Raw genomic sequence first — 20,593 nt, forward strand, 5'->3', positions numbered from 1 at the left:
TGGAGTATTTTATAACTAAGGTCTCTCTGATGAGGAATTCTTAAGTGAATTTTCTGGAGGTCCCAACTTTCACTTAGCACACACCAAAATGCAGAGCTTTATTTTCCTAAGGAAAAGGGAGCATCTTCTTTGCTCTGAGAAATTTTGACCTTGTTGGGAGCAGGGTGGGGGAATTTACAAAGTGATTAGATATAGTAAGTAAAGTTTTGGAGTCACTTTTCTTATTAAATGAAGATGGGTATGACTGTCTATCGTTCATCTATCATCATCATAAATCTATATATATATTTTAAAAACCACAACGAAGTTATAGTCAGAGTTCTAAAGAAGTTTGTTTTTGATTATCTTTTCTCTCATTTTTCAGATCTCTGATTGGAGTCATTTTCTGGTACAGACTTTGAAAAGAATGCAGTGAAAATTCTGGCCAACCGTGGAAATATTGGCCTACTCCCCAACTTAGTATAGCATTCCTTCTCTTCAGTAGCACCTCATAATAGAAGAAAAATGTATGGAAGTGCAAGAACAATCACTAGTCTGGAAGGGAGCCCTTCCAGATCTCCTCGTTTGCCAAGGTCTCCTCGTTTGGGCCACCGAAGAACAAGTAGTGGGGGAGGTGGCGGAACAGGCAAGACTCTGTCCATGGAGAATATCCAGTCCCTTAATGCAGCCTATGCTACATCTGGACCTATGTATCTGAGCGATCATGAGGGGGTGGCTTCAACAACTTACCCAAAGGGCACCATGACTCTGGGGAGGGCCACCAATAGAGCTGTATATGGAGGCCGAGTCACAGCCATGGGGAGTAGTCCCAATATTGCTTCTGCTGGACTTTCCCACACAGATGTCCTTTCATACACAGACCAACATGGTGGTCTGACCAGCTCATCTCATCATCATCACCACCAGGTCCCCTCCATGTTGAGGCAGGTAAGGGATAGCACAATGTTAGACCTTCAAGCCCAGCTCAAGGAACTTCAGAGAGAGAATGACCTCCTTCGGAAAGAGCTAGACATCAAGGACAGTAAGTTAGGGTCTTCCATGAACAGTATCAAGACCTTCTGGAGTCCCGAGCTCAAGAAGGAAAGAGTCTTGAGGAAAGAAGAGGCAGCCCGGATGTCTGTTCTCAAGGAGCAGATGAGAGTTTCCCATGAAGAAAATCAGGTAGGTTATGACTCATCTCAGTGTTTTTCAACCTTGGCTTCTCACTGAATAGTTGATGCTTTGCAAATGGTACCACAACCTGTGCAGAAGAAAGTTTGGTATCATCAAGAAAGCTATGACTTAGTATGTGTTTGACTTGGAGACTACAAGAGGGCATAGGAAATGTGAGATTACATCTTGTGATCTCTTTATTTTCCAATAACCTTTCACATTGTTAAAGAAGACGGGGGATCACTCCTCATTGTCTAACTTTTGCTCTTGGTTAATTTTGATTTCTGTTTCAGCAGTCACAATAGCAGCTCAGAAGTACTTCCCTGAATAGAAGAGGAAAATGTTAATTTTTGCAAGAGTAGACATTTTAACGGCAACATTTAGAGGGCCACATTTAACTGGCAAATTGATTTTTTTTAAGCACCAGAAGAATTATTTCACTCTAGAATGAGTGGAATTTGTTCTCTAAGTAGAAAATTGAACACTATTAAATGAGATTGGGTAGAATGGACTTGTTATGTTAGAGAAACATAAATTTCTGCCTCATCTATTCAGTATTAAGTACATACTATTTGCAAGACACCTTCTTTTTCTTCTTTGATGCATCCTCCACATCATAACAAGATTAATTTTCCACCTGCAGTTATGCCATTCCTCTATTTTAATGCCCTCAATACTTACCCGTTGCCTCCAGAATTAAGTCTCCCTCTTTGGCTGAGCCTTCTACGGAAAGCCTGAACCAGGCTTTCCAGCAGTATCTTGTACCAGGTCCCTCCACATCTCCTTTGCTACCAGAACCACACTTGGTAATTCCTGCTCATACTTAGGGTTTCCTACCCCTGTGCCTTTGCTCTTTTCAGTACCTTCTCCTGGGAGACTTCTCAGCACCCCCTCTTTCTGCCTCTTCCATTTCGGTCGTAGCCAGTCTCCATTCTCATATCCTACGTGTTCAGTGAGGCTTATTTGTGTGATGTTATTTTCATAAGGGCTTTGGGGTCATACATGCCTGGGTTTAATTCTCAGCTTCACCTCTTCCTGGTAGTGAGATAAATGTTAAGAGATGCAGAGGAGATGGTGCTGTGCCATTTGGGTAAAAAAATGAAAAAAAAATGCCCAGATATCATTTAACATTGTGTAAAAATTTGAGATAATTTTAATTTGGCTAAACCAGTGATGCTCTGATAATTGGTCTCTGTGTTGGCCTATAAAGTGCTCTGACTTTCTTAGGGTCATCTGCTGACTCTTTCTGTTTCTCTGGCTACCACCACTTTGGAGTCCAAGCAGAAAGCTTTGTTCTTTGCAACTAAATCAAATTAATGCCCTTCCCTATCATTTTCTGTTTTTTCTGCCTTTTCTGGTTCATGAAATCCTGTGAACTTGTTACTGCTGTGTAAATTTCCCCAGTTCTGTAGAAAGTTATTACTTTTTTAGTTTTGAAAAATGGTTAAAGCAATTTAGGAATGATTATAATAGTGGCAAAGAAGAAAGTATTCTCTAAACTGTTGGCTCCGATTACTTTTATCTTATGCTTCAATCATTAAATATTTTTTGAGCATAGATCCCCACTTATACATGTATATTTATTTATTAATTGCATGATGTGCTACTGTGCCAATATATTATGTCTTCATGACATTCACAAAAAATTAAATATGGAAGAGACAAAGTAAAATAAATAGTATATTGAAGTAAATTTTAATGACACACAAAACCTTTTGGCTCTTAGTAAAAACATTTAAAACCCCTTGTTAATTTCATGAGGGTTAGTTCATTTTAAACTAGGTAACATCCATAATTCTGTTTAACTGTACCATGTCGCCTTAAGCTGGAAGCAAGTGAAGAGTTCGGGTGCTCTCATTACACCTTCCTTGTCCTGGAACGGACTATGATTACAGGCTACCACGGGTACTGTGGGCGACATATGAATGTATAACATATGACCCAGTGAAAGCCCCGGTATCAATCTGTAAATTAAATATAAGTAAAATGTAATTATTTTCTTTTTTAGGTTAAAAATATAAAAGAAGGAAGGAACATGGAAAGTTTGAAAAGTTAATTTACTTGTAAGATGAGGTAGTATTACAAAGTATAGAATATGAAAATTGACAAAAAAGCAAGTTATTTAAAAAAATTGAAGTGCCCGCCCTAAAGTATTGTGAGATCCCTTTTAGGAGTATATGAGTACTTATTGGTCAGGATAGGGTAGATCCTGCTGTAGTAATCAACAAACCTCAAGTCTCACTGGCTTAACACATCAGAGATTTATTTTGTATTCTTCTGAAGTATGAAGCAGGCCAAATGACTCTCCAAGGTAGCTCTCCTCCAGGCAGTGACTCAGAATCCAGGCTTTCTGCACTTTGGCACATGGCTACAGCAGAGGAAGAGTACCTAGAGATGGCACATTGGTTCCTCAATTCCTTGGACTGGAAGTGACAAGATTGCAAGGGGTGTAGTCCTCCCTTCTTTCCAGGAAGGAGAGTAGAGTCATATATAAGGGAACACTAGAGATTTCTACCAGTGGAGTTTTTATGTTTGTCCGAAAGTAAAGCTAGATGAAATGAAGTTTGGGGAGCAATGCAGGCTTCTTCTGCTGCTGCTGTTTCTATTATTATTGCTGTTGCTACCAATAGGCATCTGTTGGGAGCTTACTAAGTGTTAGGCATTGATTGTGCTTAGAGCTTTGTGTACATTATCTTATTTAGTATTGTATCAATCATCTGAGGTAAGTGCTAGACTTTGTCTCATTTTACAGATGAAAAATAAATGCAGAGAAAGTAAGCAGCTTGCCCAAGTTTATACAGCTGGTCACTGACAGAGCTGGAATTTAAAGCTTTGGTCTATTCCATGCCAACATCTAAGACCTTAATTTTATGTTCCCTACCTTCTTATAGGATCACTGAGCTGTGAATAGAATCTTAGCATAATAGGAAGATCATACTTAGTATAAGCTAGATGTGAAAAAAATGACTATAGATGGTCCCTGACTTAAGGTGGTTTGACTTACAGTTTTTTGACATTACGATGCTGTAAAAGTGATATACATTCAGTAGAAGCTGTACTATGAATTTTGATCTTTCCTTGGGCTTACAGTGCTGGTATGATACTCTCTCATGATGCTTGGCATTGATCCCAGTCAAGCATGAGATCACAAATAAATGATAATCTACACTGTATTCATTGTGTTAGATGATTATCTCCAACTGTAGGCTAATGTAATAGTGTTCTGACATGTTTAAGGTAGGCTAGGCTAATCTATGATGTTTGGTAGGTTAGGTGTATTACATGCATTTTCAACTTATGATATTTCAACTTATGTTAGGTTTATTGGGATATAAATCCATTGTAAGTTGAGAGGCATTTGTAGTTTTGTAGTTTTTATTTTTATTTTTTAGGCGAGGCAACCCTTGGTTGACCTCACAGATTGCAAGGACCTTGTCAATTTACAATCCCTTATTTTTTTATCTTTTGCGCCTACAGCACCTGGTCTTCCTAGGTGGTCTCCTATCCAAGTAGTAATCGGCCCGACCTTGCTTAGCTTCTGAGATCAGATGGGCTCGGGCTTGTTCAGGGTAGCATGGCCATAACAGTAGTTTTGTAGTTTTGATAGAATGATTAAGAATGTGATTTAGTTTATTTAGTATTTTTCTTAATTGGGAATTTATGTCTTTTTTTCTAGAAATAGTTTTTGTGCTGTTTAGGGTTTCTACCATTTGCTATAACATTATAATTTTCCTTTAGAGGAAAAATCATGGAAACTTTTTCTATATGGAAGAAAAGAATGTAAAAGAGATAAGGGACACTCGATTATGGTTTTTTATACACAACAACCAGAGAGTGCATCTACAAATGTAGTTCTTCCAAAGGATATTTCGATAATTGAACTTCATGAACCTAAATTCAGATGATCTAAAACACTTTGAATTGTACTATGTGAATAGAAATGGGAAGCAGGTCCATTACAGAGTAGAGATGAGAAAGCTAGAGTGCTGTGTTTATGATATTCATAATTCTGCGAATTTAATGCTCCATAGCATAGACTTTTTACCCTATATTCAGTGTTATAGAGGGCTCCCACTCATCAGTTCTTTTGTTCAGTGTTATAGAGGGCTCCCACTCATCAGATTTTGAAGTCCTAGTGGTTGTGCCTGTGGAAGCCAAACCCATCTCCAGATTTAAGGGAGGATTTTGAATACCATCCCTGTATGATAGGAAGTACAAGACTGGCAGATTGGAGCTAGTGGGTAGGTGGCCCTGACCAAATTTCTCCTGCGTAAAGAAAGGGCTGATACTCAGGTTCCTGGATGGATTTTATACCTCTAACACCTTCCCACCCCTAGATTCTTTCCAAGCACTTACTTCTCAGCCACATAGATCTGCATGAATAAAAATAAATGTATTTGTGGCTTTTAAGAGTTGTACTGATATTTGGCGTCAGCTTGTTTGTATAAACCAGCGTGCATTGATGCAGAATTATCTTTATGTTATTACTTGTGCTTTTTGTTTCATGATGTACTTTCTTGAATGGAAGAAGAGGGAGCTGTAGTATTATGGACAGCTAATTCTTTGGAACGGCATAAACGCATAGTCCTTGCTCTCAGTGTCACACTAGTAGACTGATTTTGGGAGAGGTGAGGAGGAAAGGTTTAGAATAGATGTCTGGCTGCCACTTGAGGCAGCCCCTTTACTATTTTTAATGGCCTGTGTGGGGTTGGGATAGATGTTGGGGATGGGAGAATGCAACTAAAGGAATGTAAAGTGACCCAGTTTTATCTAAAAGATTATATGATTGTCTTTTCTATACAGCTCCATTCTATTTATCTGTGTGATGAAGATCAGAGAGAGAAAACATAGTAGAGAATAAATTTTCAGAAAGTTCATAAAGACTTACATCTTGCAGCTTGGTGCATATAAGTTGTTGATGTTTCATATTCCTGGATATTATGTGTAATTATTGACTTTATATTTTAATGGATTATTTTTTTCCAAATTAGGTGTATATAAAACAAATTTTAAACATTTTCCTCATGGCTAGCCAAGGATCTGCATGGATATAAATAGCATCACACACTGGGAGATTGTACTAGATTTAATATTTACCCATCTTTGTGTGTCCAGAAGTGGGACAAGGTCATTGTGAAATGTAACCTAAGAAGTGTAAGTAAACCTGTCTGGGGAATGCTATAGCTTTTAAGCAATGGTTATGTGATAATTTCTATTTCTGGCTTAACACAATAGGAAATAATCTACTCTAAATCAGTATATATATATTTTTTCTACCATCAATTTCTTTCTTTCTTTTTTTATTTTTAATTAACTTTATTGGGGTAATGTTGGTTAGTACAGTTATATAATTTTCAGGTGTATATTATAATTCAACATCTATATATTCTATTGTGTGATTACCACCCAAAGTCCAGTTTCCTTCAGCTACCATATATTTGATCCCCTTTACCCCGTCTACCTCTCCCCTCCTCCCCCCACTCCCTACCCTCTGGTAACCACTAGTCCATTGTCCATGTCCCTGAGTCTGTGTCCTGTTCACTTGTTGCTTTTAGGTTTATATTCCACATATAAGTGATATCATGTGATTTTCTACTTTTTCCACCTGGCTTTTTTCGCTTAGCATGATTATCTCGAGGTCCATCCATATTGTCGCAAATGGCAGTATTTCATCTCTTCTTATGGCTGAGTAATATTCCATTGTATATATGTGCCACATAAATCACTATTAATATGGGTTTTTGATGAGTTTTGAGCTAGTTTCAATATATGATTTATTGATTTTCATTTTGAGCCTGTAATTTGAAAAGGTTAAGATGGATCACATTTTTGTTTCCTTTATTATTTTTTTTCTTTTATTTGTATAAATACAGGGTCATTTCAATAGGGGTCATTCAGCTCTTCTAAAATACTTATTTCGTTGTAAGTGTATAGATATGAAGAGCTGTACCAACTGGAAGTGGGTGATAGAATTAATTCTATCTCCTGTTGAGAAGGTGTTGAGGCAGCTGTGTCATGAAAGGGTTGTCTGTTGACAATTGAATGCAGCTACAGGTTACCTTGAGTACTGAGCCTTTGTAGAATCAAGGGCTCAGGCCTGGAGTGTCAGGTCCCCTTATGTGTGTAGGTAGGACTTAAATATGTTCAGTACATGGGTAGACCCTGTGCCTTTTCCCAGGCTCCATTCCTTCTACTACTCTAGGTCTGAGATCCATGGATCCCTCAAAGCCAGTATTTCCATAGTGTGTCCGGGGAAATAACATTTTTCAAAGGGGATTTTCTGGTCAAACAAACTTGAAACACAATGTGCTAGATACTCCTATCCTAGAAAGTCATACGCACATGCTATGGGTTGAATTATGTCCCCGTAAAACACGTATGTTGTAGTCGTAATCCCTAGTAACTCAGAATGTGACTTTCTTTAGACATAGGGTCTTTACAGAGGTAATCAAGTTCAAATGAGTTCATTAGGGTGGGCCCTAATTCAGTATGACTGGTGTCCTTATTAAAAGGGGGAAATTTGGATACAGACATAGACATACACAGAGGGAAAAATATGTGAAGAGATAGGGTGAAGATTGCTATTTATGAGCCAAGAGAGACGAACAGAGCCTTCTCTCACAGTCCCACAACACCTTGATCTCGAGCTTCTAGCCTCTAGGACTGAGACAGTAAATTTCTGTTGTTTAAGCCACCTACTTTGTGGTACTTTATTATGGCAGCTCTAGCAAACTAATACAACATGTCAGCATGTGAAATGCCCTAACTCTTGCAGTTAAAAAAATATTTATTAAATTTTCTTAATCCAGCAATTTCTCAAACTTACTTGATCATGGAACTTTATTTTAAACTGAGCACCTATGTTTTAGGCAGGTATTGCTGCAGTAATGCTGTGTAACAAGCCATTCCAAAACTTATTGTCTCAAAAAGACAAGCATTTATCTCTCTCTCACATATCTGCAGGTTGGATGCAGTTTAGTTAAGTAGTTCTGGACACTGGGCACCAGGCTCTAGGCTGCAAGTAGAGTTCAGTTATGTCACACGTCATGTCTCCACCTTCTAGAAACAGCAGCCATTCAGGGCTTCATCTTCTTAAGGTGTACCGCAGACATCCAGCATCCAGCCAACCCACACAAACACATTTAAAGCCGCTGTTTGCATCACATCTAATAACATTCTGTTGCCTAAGGCCAAGCCTAAAGTCCGTGGGTCAGGAAAATCTTGCCTATATATGTATGTATGTATGTATGTATGTATGTATGTATGTATGTATGTATATATATAAATAATCAAATATAAATATATAATCAAAAGACCTGCGAAATTAAGAAGTCTATCACATATCATCTGTGTATTTGTTTTTTCATTTGAAATGTGAGTATCTTCCCCAGTATTATTTTCCCCAGTGTTACATAGGTACATGGACTTAGAACTGGATAAGATGAACTAGTTTAACACCACAACATAACTTAGAATGCTCTTAGAACAAAAAAAAAAGTCCATCTTCATCATTTTGAATAGTCTTCCTCAGCTTTTCAGAGAACCATAGCTTTTGTCCACCTTTCCAGAAAGGTGGAAAAACTTTGGTCCAGACTTAGGCAATGACCTACTTAGACTGAAACCACAATTTTAATGCCTTTCATGGGTAGGCAAAACTTCCTTTGGTTCTGAAGATATATGAGATGGCACTGAGCCAAAAGTTGATTTCTTTGTTTGCTAGAATGTAGGAGAATGATTTGAAGTGAGCTATACATCTTTGTCACAGATGTCAGCTAGTTTTTGCCTCAGTAATCTCTTACAGTCAGCCCTAGGATCAGCCATGTGCATTGTATTAGTAGCCTTACAGATTTTTATTCCCAGGTTTTCTTATGAAAGACTTGTCTATTGGGAGGAAAGTAAACATTCTTGTACGCTGGACCTTGGGAGAACTAAATGACTTCCATCTTCCATTTTCTCTCTGGATCACTTTATTTTGGCTGTGGAATAGCCACAGCACACAACCAGAGAAAACATTTTGGAATATTTCAATGAAATTTTAGTCTCACTTGTGCCAAAGATACGTTGAAACTAAGCCCCAGGAGGGGAGGGCAGAGGGAGTGGTCACCCCCAAAACATTCACTGCCTGAGAAAATTCCTTATAGACAACATCCTCAAAGGATTTTAAGAAGCAGGTCTGTGTTGACAGGAGAAGAAGTAACAGAGTGATTTTTATCGGCCAAAGCAGATGGGGTAGGTTCTGAACCTGGCCTCTTCTGGCCAGAGTGCAATTTCATTTTTCAATAATTAGTTGCAGGTGGCGTGCTTGTGTTGTTGTTTGGAGTCCCCTGACATCTGTGTGCAAATTCCCACCACCCCCAGTTGGCATTTGGACTCAATAAGTGGTTTGGCATTGCAGGAATATAGAAAATTGTAAATCTATTTCACACACACACACACACACACACACACACACACACACACACACACACATAAAGCTGCTCTAAAGGTCAGGTTCTAAAAGCTGTGGAAAGCATTTTGAAAAGTTAGGGAAGTAGGTTTTAGGCAGAATATGGGCATGGAACCAAGAGCTAGGGCAGCCTGACAAACAGAATTCTGGCATGTGCCATTTTTTTTTTTCCTGTTTCTCTGAGAAGCCAGCATTTGATTATATCATGGAAGTAGTATGCAGCCATTTTGTTTTTCATTAGGAACATTCTGGAGAGAAGAAGTAAAGACTGAGGCAGCTACTTCCTATCTTATGAATCCATGACTGGGTTTGTACTGTCTGGTTTGTCTATATATATCGATTAAGTCAGCTTGGTTCTGGGGACAATTTTGCCTCCCAAAGAACATTTGGCAATGTCCGGAGACATTTTTGGTGGTTGCAACTGAGTGAGGTATGTTACTGGCATCTAGTGGGTAGAAGTCAGGTATGCTGCTAAACATCCTGCAGTGAATAGGACACCCCTCCACATTATCTTGTCACTAGGTACAGGGTTGAGAAATTCTAAGTTAATTCTAAGTTATGTTACTATATCTTCATTTTTCTTGATACTTTACCTGCACTCAACTCTTTCGCTTTGTGAAGTGATGATCAAAATGTGTATATTTATGTAAAAATAATGACATAGAAGGTAAAACCTGATTCATCATTGTAAGGGAAAGAATTAGTTGTGATTGATGTCTTTCTTTTTTTAATCTTGACCTGGACTATTAACCATGAATTTTTAAATACCTTGAATTCTTTTAGAAGTAGACATTTGGTAAATAGAGATCAATCTTATAAGGAAATGAATGACCTTTAAGGAAATCTGTTTTTTAAAACCATCATTTCTTTATACTTTCACTTTTTATGATTTTTTTGTCCATGTCTGACATTGGTCTTAAAAGGGAGGGGAAATAGCATTTTTGAGCCCCTACTATGTGCCAGGAATTTACTAATTGCTTTCCATGTATGCGTGAGCTCAACAGCCCTGCAAGACATGTGGCATCCCATTTATAGATGAGAAACATGACATGGAGAAATGAAGTGGCCTGCCTGAGGTTTCACCATTAGGTAGAGCCAGGATTTGAATCTTAGGTATGCTTAGCTCCAAAATTATATTCTTTTTACTGCCTTGAAAGGGAAAACAACAGATCTGCTTGAGAACCAGGGAACTTGGTGCTGAAATGGAAGCCCTAATATAGAGTGGAAGTAGCAGTGCTGCCTGACAGTATCTTCAAGATGCTGTCTAAGAGGCATACAGAAAGGATAGAAAGCAAGAATGAGGAAGGGATTGCAGAGTTGGAAGCAATAGAGGAGAAAAGGCAAGCAGGAAGGAGCAAATGCATTTCTGTCAAGTAAATGTGCAGAGGAGAATACCAAATGAACACTTCTATTTTGGAAACCTATCCAGAAGGGTGAGAGAAAGCAACTCTAGGACTGGCTGGAAAATTAAAACCACTGGTATGGGAGAGGTGTGGGAGAGATGATCTTTCAGGATGCTCGTTAAAGGCCCAGCAGATCCTTTCAGGTGATATAACTTTGACAAATTCACTGGATCTACAGAGCAGAACTTCAGGGATGTGAAAGCTCTTTATTATGGATTATTGGACTCTATTGAGGATGGTCTCATTAATTCAGTTAGAATTCTTCCTGACTTTGCCTCCATCTACAGAAACATCAAGGTACATAAGTAGCCTCCTGGCCTGGGAGTCCCTCAACTGGCACCTCTCAGCTTCTTCTTCAGGTGGTTTCTGAGCTCACAGGATGGTCACACCTCTATCCAGGGTTGGTCTTTTGGATTGTCCCAAATTTTGTCTCTCAAAATCAGAGCTTCCCTTCTTGGATCCCAGCATTCCTGATGTCCTCCTCTCCCAACAACTTACCCCTGTGAAATCTCTTCTTCATCCTCTTTGAGAATCCAGCTCGTTTATTTACTAATTAATTCCGTCACTTCTTAATTAAAAGAGAATGTAGTTGCAAGTAGCAAAAAACCATTCAAGCACGTTGAAGGGAAAAAAGGGATTTACTGGGAACATATGAATTCCTCCCAGACCCTAAAGGTAGGTAGGGCAGCCAGGTGTTTGGTGGTGGTGGGGCTTTAATCAGGTTTTTTTGGAAAATGATCAAGAACAATGATAGAGTCAGTCTCTCTTTATTTTCTATCTTGATATCCATTTCCATATGCCACTTGTAAAAAAGTGGTCAACTCGAGGAAAGCATATGTGTCTTTTCTATTCAAGTGCTCATTGGAGACTCTTAGAGTTGCTCTGTTTCAGTTTCAAATTCAGAGAACCAAGAATATGATTAGTCAGCCTGAATCCAGAGTCTATTCCACATCCAGTTAGCTGTGGCCAAAGGAGTCATGAGAGCTGCACCCCCTCAGCAGAGCTATAGAAAGAGTCTCTGAAAAAGAGTCATGATGGGTAGATTCTGTAACAATGGAGCTTGCGGGTGAGGTGGTTGGGCGAAAAGGACAGCCATTGCTAGGAAATAAATTTGTGTAACACATAATTTGGAACTTGCCTTATTTGAGTTAGTAGGAAGACCAAGATCAATCAAAGAAAGTTACCTACTCTCACCTCTGGCTATACGTAGCTATTTCAACAGCAACTTCAGTAGCCTTCTGGAATCTCTTGACCTTCACACCTACCTTGTCAACTCCTACCTCTGATTGTGCCCACTGGAGATATTCCAGAAGTGGTATTGACTGACACAAGGATCAGTTCATGCTGTCTTATCTTAGTGGACCCACATAGCTCCTTTATATAATGTCAGATTGCATCCTCTATAAAACTCTAAATGTCCACTTTGTGCAAACAATCTTAGACTTGGGTCTCCAAAATAGATGGTATTTGAGTGCTAGTTAGGATCTGTAATTTTAGAACTAGGAATGTTTATGAAATATTCATATAAAACATATAAAAGTTCCCAAGGAATCTTGAAACCAGTAGAAATAAATAAATATATGATGAAGTGGAAATTGAACAGTGCACATGATGATCAAATTTAGAAATTTCTCAAATTTAGAAATGTAGCAAATAATAAATGAAATTTGCCTTATCAAATTTTAAAACTTCTGTCTGTGGTTTTTAATTTTGAGGAGACATGCACTCTTTCAGAAGCTAATGAAAACTTTGTAATTTTCCCTAGAAAAATGTGTATAACCTGAATTATGCAGAACATTTTACTTCCTTACCCCTGCTCCAAACTCTAAGGGCATCTAAAAATATTTAGGTCAAACTTCTGTCTAGATATTGCCATTTAGTAATAATGCATGTGTATTAGGAATCAGTAGTTTCTAGTAGTTAATGAAATGAATGAGCTTTTGATAATGTGAGACACGTCTTCAGCTCACTACTATTCAATTTGTGCTGAGAAGGAGGGGACATGTGCCAAGATTTTGGTGATAGTTAAAAGGTGTGTACATTGGTAAGGTGGAAACTTGCAGATGGACTGTACTACATTCTCTAAATGTATTCACATAGAATATACTATAGGTGGTAGATTTTTATCCATCCTCACAAATAAGTTAACCTTAAAAGAGTTTATAGTGTTGGGTGTCATAGTAAAGTACATGTTTAAACATTTTTATTAGGGACTTTTAGTTTATTATGTTTGTCTTGGGGGTGCCAAAATTTCCAGTTCACCTCAGAATTCTATTTCTGTTTCACATCTTTGTAATTGCAAACAAAATCTAACAGTGCAAACTAAATTATGCTGTAGGTATTTTTGAGAGACCAAGGAAAACAAGATTTTGGGGAGTTATTAATAACAGTTAATTAGGTACCTACCATGTTCTCATTTATATGCGGAAGGCTGAAGAAGGCTCTAAAGAATTGTAAGGCACCCTCTTATTGTCTAGTGAAAATCATTAGAGGCCCATTTCTTTTTCCTATGTTGCATACGAATAATGCAACGGTGATATACCTAGTTTTTGATGGGCAGTTGACTCTACCTTGGAACTTTACTTGAGCATGAAGTTTGAGCTAGGAAAGGAAGCTTCTTGCCCAATTTATTTACCTTTCTGAGAATGGTCCATGTTGTGAGCTTTCTGTTCTGTAGGAGCCTAACCAGAATCCAGGAGAGTGAGCACAGCATCTTCCCAGCACCCAGCCAGGGTAGTGCTTCTGGAAAGGGTTGGGGAAGGGGAATTGGGGGAAGATCTGGATTCCTGCCTTTCTCAGGCAGGCATGTGAGTCTATGTATCAATGTCCCATTTAGCACACCCACCTGACTACAATATGTTCCCTTGATAAGAATGAAAATGATCTGTATCTCTCATAAAGCACTTCCTACATATACCCTAAATGAAATAATCATTTTTCAAACACTGCACTAAAAGGGCTTGTATGTAGTATCTCATATAATCCACATGATGACCCTGTGAAGTAGGTACTGTTAGTAGTATTACTATTTTATATGTGAGCAGGGCAAGGCTAGAGGGGAAGTCAACTTGTCTAAGCTAACAGCAAGTGGCAGAGCTGGGGCTGAGCCCAGGTAGATGAACTCTAAAGTTGGTCTTCAAAGTCAAAGTTGACTGTAATATGGAGTAGCCAGTCCTCTGTACACAAGGTGATCTTAGGGCAGGCATAGACTGCATCAGATAACTCGTTGAGAAAGTCATTGCCTTTCCAGATCTCATCAGTACTTCTGATGAATTTCAATGAGAAAATCTCAATTTGGTGCCAGTTTTGAATGCCTCCTTAACATATATTAGGTATTTCCTACCCTTACAGTAGGATGTGTAGTGACATTTCTACATGATGCTTATATTGTAATTCTGGCAGCCCCAGTTTTATTCTTTGCATCTGATATGCTGCCCGTTCAAAGTTTCTGTGATGAGACTGGCAATGCAGCATTAGTGGGCCTTTCTTTTTGGTTCTTGCTTAGTTGCCTTAGATAGTGGTCAAGAGCACTAGCTTTGGAGATATATTGCCTAAGTTCCATTTCCAGCTGTAGGACTTTGGGCAACTTTATCTTTCTGAACCTATTTCCTCACCTGTAAGGGTAAATGTAATAGTAGTACCTGCTTTAAGGGTAAATTTAGCCTTATAAGAGGGGTAAATTTAATAGGATTTACATTTAATTAGATTAAATGAGGGAGTTCATATAAAAATATTTAGCATCATGCCAGCATATGTAAACAACCGAATAATAGGTGATGATAATAACCGAGAGAGAAACTGATTTAAGGACAAAGGCACCACATGGGGGAGTGGAGAGCTGGGAGAATGTCAGAAAAATGGAACCAGAGCCTTACCTGAAGATTGCCCCACCTGTCGATTTCCTGCTGTTTGTATAAGCTAATTTGAGTTTTGTTACTAATAGCCCAATGCATTTTGACTGACGAATAGTCATGGCTCTCTGTTTAGAAGTTTTGTAGTTAGAAATACAAGTAGGTCACAGTTTCTGCTATGAGAATCCAGTTTAGCAGGGAAAATGCTGCACCCATAAAAACCTGTAGATTAAAGACCCATAAAAAAGAAGAAGAATGTTGTACCAACAATTAGAAGATACAATTAAAATGCTTTAGGATCCCAAAGAAGGCAGAGATAAGGGGAGACTTCATTTAGGGAAGGTGGCATTGGAGATAGTCCCTGAGGATAGACTAATATTCAAAAGTGTGGAAAGTGGGAGCAGGGGTGGGTAGTAGGGAGTCTAGGTTCTCAATGGAGGGAATGACCAAGAGAAAATAGATGTCTAAAGATTTATTTCATAGAAGGCAGGGCAAAATTAGTGCTCTAAGTATTGTACTTATGTTTAAAGAGGAGAAAGAGAAATCGGCTTAAGGAGGTCATTTTTTCCCCCTGAATTAAGAGAAGTTGCACTATAAAGATATGTGCAGACTGGCTATTATCAAAAAGACAAGAGATAAGTATTGGTGAGAATATGGAATAAAAGGAACCCTTATACACTGTTGGTGGGAATGTAAATTGGTACAGTCACTGTGGAAAACAGTATGGAGGTTTTTCAGAAAATTAAAAATAGAACTAGCATATGGTCTAGAAATTCCACCTATTTGAAGAAAATGAAAACACTAATTCGAAGAGATAGATGCACCACTTTGTTCATTGCAGAACTATTTACAATAACCAAGATATGGAAGCAAACTAAGTGTCTATCAATAGATGAATGGATAAAGAAGATGTGGTACATATGCATGTATGTATATATACATGTATATACCACGTACACAATGGAATATTACTAAGCTTTTAAAAAGAATGAAACCTTGCCATTTTTGACAACATGGATGGACCTAGAAGGTATTATGGTAAGTGAAGTAAGTCAGAGGAAGATAAATACTGTATGATTTCACTTATATGTGAAATCTAAAAAATAAAACAAACAAAACAAAACGGAAAGAGACTTTTAGATAAAGGAAACAAACTTGTGATTACCAGAGAGAGAAGAGGACAGTGAAGTGGACAAAATAGGTGAAACGGTTAAAGAGGTACAGACTTTTGGTTATGAAATACATAAGTCATGGGATGTAATGTACAGCATAGGAAATATAACCAATAATGTACTAATTTTGTATGATGACAGATGGTAACTAGACTTATTATGGTAATAATTTTGTAATGTATAGGAATATCAAATCACTATGAAATGAATAGAATACTGTATGCCAATTATGCTTCAATAAAAAGAGAGAAGTTAGTATATTGCTTAATCTTATATGGAGGTCCATGTTGGAACAAACTGTATTTTGATTCTATGATTTTTCCTATGTGTTCCCGGGTCTGTGAACTCCTCTGGGACTGCCGTGGTACAGCAGAAATTTGAGTTTAAATGCTCCTCTGTCAACATGCTGATGGTCAAAAGGGAAAGGTGATGGTGGATCTAACAGAAGCTCTTGGTCATTTGAGCTTAGAACAGATATGTGCAGACTAGTTTCCCTTGGTTTCCCTTGGTTTAATTCTTTGATATGTCTTTTCTATTATCGATGTGTGTATGTGTTTGAGAGAGGTGGAAGGGAGGGAGGGAGGAAGAAAGATATCATCTCCAAAATGTCATTGTTGGATACACAAATATTGTTGTTATATGCCAAGGAGATGCCATATCACAGTCTTGAGAACAGTGATCTTTCCTTTAGAGAATCAGTGGAATTAGAATATCCTACTCTTGAAACCACATTTAGATGAGCTTCCTAGGAGTTTTTTTTTTTTTTTTTAAATTAGGAGAGTTTTTTAAAAAATTAAGTTTATTGAGGTGATATTGGTTAATAAAATTATGTAGGTTTAAAATGTACAATTCTATAGCACATCATCTGTATATTTCATTGTGTGTTCACCACCCAAATTCAAATCTTCTATCATTGTATGTTTGACCCACTTTGCCATTTTCTACCTCACTCCTCCTCCCTTTCCCTCTTATAACTACTACACTGTTTGTGTCTATGAGATTTTGTTTGTTTGTTGCTTTCAGTTTGTACCCCACATATGAGAGAAATCATATAGTTCTTGACTTTTTCCATTTCACTTATTTCACTTAGCATGATATTCTCAAGATCCATCCATGTTGTTATAAATGGCAATATTTCATCTTTTCTTATGGCTGAGTGATAGTCCATTGTATATATGTACCACAGCTTCTTTATCCAATCATTGATCAAAGGACACTTTGGTTGTTTTCATGTCTTGGCCACTGTGAATAGTGCTGCATTGAACATAGTGGTACATACACCTTTAAGAATAAATGTTTTCAATTTTTTTTTGTAGCTACCCAGAACAGGGATTGCTGGGTCATATGGTAATTCTCTTCTTAATTTTTTGATGACCCTCCATACTGTTTTCCATAGTGGATGTACCAATTTACATTCTCATAAGCAGTGTATAAGGCTTTCTTTTTCCCTACAACAAGAAGAGTTTTCTTGACTGAGGTATGGACCCTTTTAGCTGAATCCAAGCCAGTTCATGTTGATTGCAGACGGCTGCTCTGGAGAACTTTGAGCCATAGCCAGACCTTAATTATGCCAGAGAGAGAAAGAGAGAGAGAAAGAGAGAGAGAGAGAGAGAGAGAGAGAGAGAGAGAGAGAGAGAGAGAGAGACACACACACATCGATTATATTTTCTAGTAGACTGCATTGAAATATTTTCTGTGGCATGAGTAATACAAATTTTTATATCTGGAGGGAGTAATAGAGAAAAAAAAGTGAGAGTTACTTCCAGCAAATGCTATTGTTTGAACTCTCAGGAAAGGCAATCTTTCCAGTTGCCCAAAGAAGATCACATTGTTCCAGGTCTAAATAGATAAATTCAACCAGCTAGAATCCTGAGAACTCAGAGGAAATGTTTGATTGATTAATTGATTTTTGTAAACTTTGGCCTGTTTTGCTCATCTCTGTCTAGTGAATCCATCTGCTGCCTCATCTTTGTCTAGCTAAAACTCTTATAATGATACTTTAACAGTTTATACCAAAGGAATGGTCTCCCAAATCAAGTTCTCTAACACAAGTCTCTCCACTGGCCTTTAGATATGTCTACCCACTTTCCCCTGGAGGTGTCACTGTTGCTCCCCAAGAGGGTCAAACAAGATAATGACTGAATGCTAAAATGGATTAACTCAACAAATATGGAACTTCTACCACGTACTGGGATAAGTGCTGAGGGTATAGTAATGGACAACAATTCCTGCCTATATGGAACTTCCATTCTAGTGCGGGAAACAAAAGGAGTCAAAGAATTTGAGCTTGAGCCACTAGGGAAGATTCAGGAAGCGGGGAGATCAGGAGTTTGGTTCTTTCATTATGTTTGGTTGCAAAGACTCACTTATTCAGGTGGGGATGCTGTGTAAGGACATGGTTTTGGTGGAACTGGCTTTCTTGTGGCCTCTATCAGAATGTCATCATGGAGATGGTAAGAGTGGATATTGTGCTGCAGTGGTTTGGAAGTGGTAATGTTGATTTTTATACTCTTTCTGCAAGGAGCTTAGCTTGGAAGGGTGGTAACTGGAGGAGATGTGGAGTTTGAGGACTCTCCTCCTGCTATTGACCATATTTTCAACTTGTAGGGCACAGGCTGCTAGAGAGAGAGGTTATTGGTGGAACAAAGGCTGAAAGAGGAGAGAGAAGATAAGATCAGCCTTGGAGATGGGGTGAGGTTTCTCTTCCTTGAACCCAGAGAGGAGGTGATCAGAAAAGGTTCAGATGAAGAGATCTTAGTAGGTGTGGAGTAAAAGAAGTAACTTTTAATCTAAGGTGACTGCTTGGTTTAACAAAAAGTGAAGGCCCCAGACTAGGAATTAACTTAGACTTGACTTTGATGCCAAACAGTATGTGATGTTGGCCAAATCACTTCCTTTCCCTAGACCTCGGTTTTCCCCATTGGGTTGCTGTACTGAATAAAGTTGTCTCAAAGGCTCATGTTGACTGAGATATGCCACAGTGCTAAGCTACTAAAAATTTTCAAGGAAATTAAGAGTGCCCTGATGGCAAAAAGAAGAGTCAGTGCTGCTGTATCATTTGTGAGTGTGATTTGATGGGGACACGGGGCTAGGATGAGACAGGTATGGTTGAAGAAGGCAAAGGTTGACAAATTGGCAGTCCAGTTTGATGTGATGGTGGTTTTATTCAAGTGCTGCTGATGGAGTGATTTGCTTGTTATGGGATGACACAGTAAGCACATTGGTAAAGGCAAGAGCCACCAGCATATCCCAGGAGAAATTTTATAAGTAAAGGCTAATTTTACTTTTGCTGTTGATGGCATTTCTTAGCTATACTAATTACTATTCTGACAGAAACACTGCAGAAATATACTCCATGCTCCCAAAAGTACAGTGGGGGAGAAAAAGATTCTTAAGTCATCCAGGAAGAGGTTTTACCTGTGCATTACAAAGCTACAGTTCTTTCTACAGTTCTGGCTCAACTAGAATTTCTGTGTTTGTCTTAACTTTTAGTTTTCAGACTATGTGATCTATTCCCTATTCAATGTCATTTGCAAATAAAATTACTTTAGAAAGGAAAATGATAGTTATGGTGAATGTTGTAACTGAGTTTTTTTAAAAGGTATTTTGTTAATTTGTAAATTATGTTTTGCTTTTCCCCTTAATTCCTTAATATCTGGCTGTTCATCTATCCATCCATGCATCCATGCATCCATCCATCCATCCATCCATCCATCCATCCATCTATCCATTCATCCATCCACTTATTAAAATTATATCCCTGAATACAGCAGTTGTTTAGTAAATAGTTGTCAAATGAAATGCATAAGTATGTACAAGCCAAGGCCTCCTGGGCTTCATGAGGCCAGGAGGCCTAGATCTAATTTTCGCTCTGCCACAAGTTGGCGGTGTGACCTTGGGAATTAGTTACCAACATTGAAAAATTGGGAGACTTCATGTAAAAACCTAGATTTCTGAATTTTCTTAAACACCAGAAATATCTGCTAGCCCCTGAATCCAGCAAGCTGGAGCTAAGCAGCTGTTTTTTGCCTTAGGTAGGATATTGTCTCTCTGGTTGCTCTAGTCCACTCCTTGGTTGATAGATGTGCTTTCTTAGTTTGAAGGTGAAATGAAGGTGAACATTTTCAAATTCCAGATGTTAGAAAAATATGAGATCTATTGGCCCCAGAGTCTTGGGTTAAAATCCTGACTACCTGTGGGAGAGGGTGGTGGTGTTATCTTAATAATTATCTTGACCTCAAGGAATTTTTGGAAATGGGAAACAACCTCCTTTTGGATATATAGGGAAAAAGAAATGAGTAAAGTATATCAGGCATTGGTTAATTCTTGAAAGTCAAAAACAATTGACATGATTATGGATGATGGTGGAAGTCTGGTGCCTGGCCTGGAGTAAAATGGATCATGTTTCCCAAATGACTAGAACAAAAGGGAAGAAAGAACTATTAAAAATTCACCATAGATTAAGGTGCTGGGCTCTTATGCTAAGAAGGCAGATGCTAAGGTCCTTTTAGGGAATTTGCTTTGCAGGAGAGGTGCTGCCTTTGTTTGATTTTCTGATGACTTGGATTT

The 20,593-nt window shown here is 38.3% G+C and overlaps 1 protein-coding gene and 1 pseudogene across 20 annotated transcripts in view; both read left to right on the forward strand.

The window, feature by feature from the left end:
* The window catches only part of ERC2 (ELKS/RAB6-interacting/CAST family member 2), a 941,255-nt gene that overhangs the window by 27,466 nt on the left and 893,196 nt on the right, over positions 1-20,593 (forward strand). For all 20 annotated transcript variants that reach the window (XM_011371814.2, XM_011371813.2, XM_023537617.1 and 17 more), the window contains exon 2: positions 365-1,161. In XM_011371814.2, the coding sequence (XP_011370116.1) occupies positions 505-1,161 (657 nt within the window). In that variant the 5' untranslated portion in view covers positions 365-504. The remainder of the gene's footprint in view (positions 1-364; positions 1,162-20,593) is intronic.
* Positions 1,147-20,593, forward strand: part of LOC111746605 — a 126,954-nt pseudogene continuing 107,507 nt past the window's right edge.

Source organism: Pteropus vampyrus, unplaced genomic scaffold, assembly GCF_000151845.1.
Source record: "Pteropus vampyrus isolate Shadow unplaced genomic scaffold, Pvam_2.0 Scaffold195, whole genome shotgun sequence".
Classification (NCBI taxonomy): domain Eukaryota; kingdom Metazoa; phylum Chordata; class Mammalia; order Chiroptera; family Pteropodidae; genus Pteropus; species Pteropus vampyrus.